Source organism: Wasmannia auropunctata, unplaced genomic scaffold (genome assembly GCF_000956235.1).
Source record: "Wasmannia auropunctata unplaced genomic scaffold, wasmannia.A_1.0 LD334244.1, whole genome shotgun sequence".
Taxonomy (NCBI): domain Eukaryota; kingdom Metazoa; phylum Arthropoda; class Insecta; order Hymenoptera; family Formicidae; genus Wasmannia; species Wasmannia auropunctata.
The window spans coordinates 763-2152 of record NW_012028646.1 but is presented as its reverse complement, the minus strand read 5'-3'; the positions used below and the strand labels follow the sequence as shown (position 1 = coordinate 2152).

At 32.5% G+C, this 1390-nt stretch overlaps 1 protein-coding gene across 1 annotated transcript; it reads left to right on the top strand.

The window, feature by feature from the left end:
- LOC105458975 (fatty acid synthase-like) lies at positions 1–995 on the top strand. Its single transcript, XM_011704616.1, has 2 exons — positions 1–306; positions 440–995. Exons 1-2 carry the CDS (start codon positions 37–39, stop codon positions 971–973), a joined length of 804 nt encoding a protein of 267 aa, XP_011702918.1. The 5' UTR covers positions 1–36; the 3' UTR covers positions 974–995.
- Positions 996–1390: the final 395 nt, after the last annotated feature.

The following is a 1390-nucleotide window of genomic DNA, read 5'->3' as shown; positions in this document are numbered from 1 at the left end:
GATCTCCTAACATCTTTAGGGATTACTCCGGATTACATGATTAGTCATTCTGCTGGCGAACTGGGTTGCGCGTATGCGGATGAATGTCTCACCATTGAACAAACTATTTTATCAGCATATTTCATTGGTTTAGCTTGCACCGAAAAAAATATAATTCATAGTTCTATGGCAGTTGTGAGTTTGGATTACGAGAGTCTTAAAAATATTTGTCCAACGGATATTGAAATAATATGCAGCAATAGCGAAAGCAGTAGCGTTGTGAGTGGACCCACAAAATCCATACAAGAATTTATTAAAAAATTACAGGTAATTGAACAGCTATCGTATATTATAAGTGGAAAACTTGATCTAATAAACATATTTGAAATTAAGTTTTTTAATTTATGCCAAAATTTGCTTCACAAAAATGTTCTTACTATATTTATTGTTATATTACTAGGTTAATAATATTTATATGAAAGAGATCTACTGTAACGTGCCATATCACAGTTCTTATCTCGCATCCGTAGAATCTCAACTTTTGTTTAATTTGAACAAAATAATATCATGTCCGAAAAAACGAAGTCCAAAGTGGATCAGCACTTCCATACCTCGTGCCGAATGGCACACTTCAGCATCAAAATTATCATCGGCGGAATATCATACATTTAGTATATTAAATACTGTTCTTTTTGAACAAGCAAGGCATTTAATTCCAAGTAACGCTGTGACCATTGAGATCGCACCAGACAGCGTTCTGCAGCAAGTTTTGGAGAAATCTTTGCATCCAGAGGTTACAAACATTTTATTGACTCGACGCACTGAACAAAACAATAATGTAATTTTTCAAGGAATAGGGAAACTTTACAACTGTGGCTTGCAACCACAAGTTGCTAATTTATATCCGCAAGTAACATTACCAGTTAGCCGAGGAACTCCTATGATCTCCCCATCGATCAGGTACAAGATACATGTTATCGTAATCATAAAATAGACTACAATAAAATTACATACATACATACATATACAGGATGTCTCGTACTCAATGGTACAGCGCTTGTGGGCAGGTAGTGTGGACCAAACTGAACAAAAAAATCTCCTACCATTTTGCGATCTTTGCAATAGTTATCGAGATACTAATCATTTAAAAAAAAAAAAAATTTACATAATGGCTAAGATTTTGCTTCACTATAATTTTATTGATCATTTTAATAACTTTAAGTCTGTTTTACAAAACTTAAAGTTATTTGAAAAGACAACGGCATTAAACTTTTGCTGCATATAATTTTGAATAATTTAAACAATTTATTAAAAAAATATTTTTCTGGTTTGGATTAAAATATTTTTGTCTCTACTCTGTATGTCTAATCAAATACTTGGCAATTGCCAATTTGTACGATCTCATATTTGT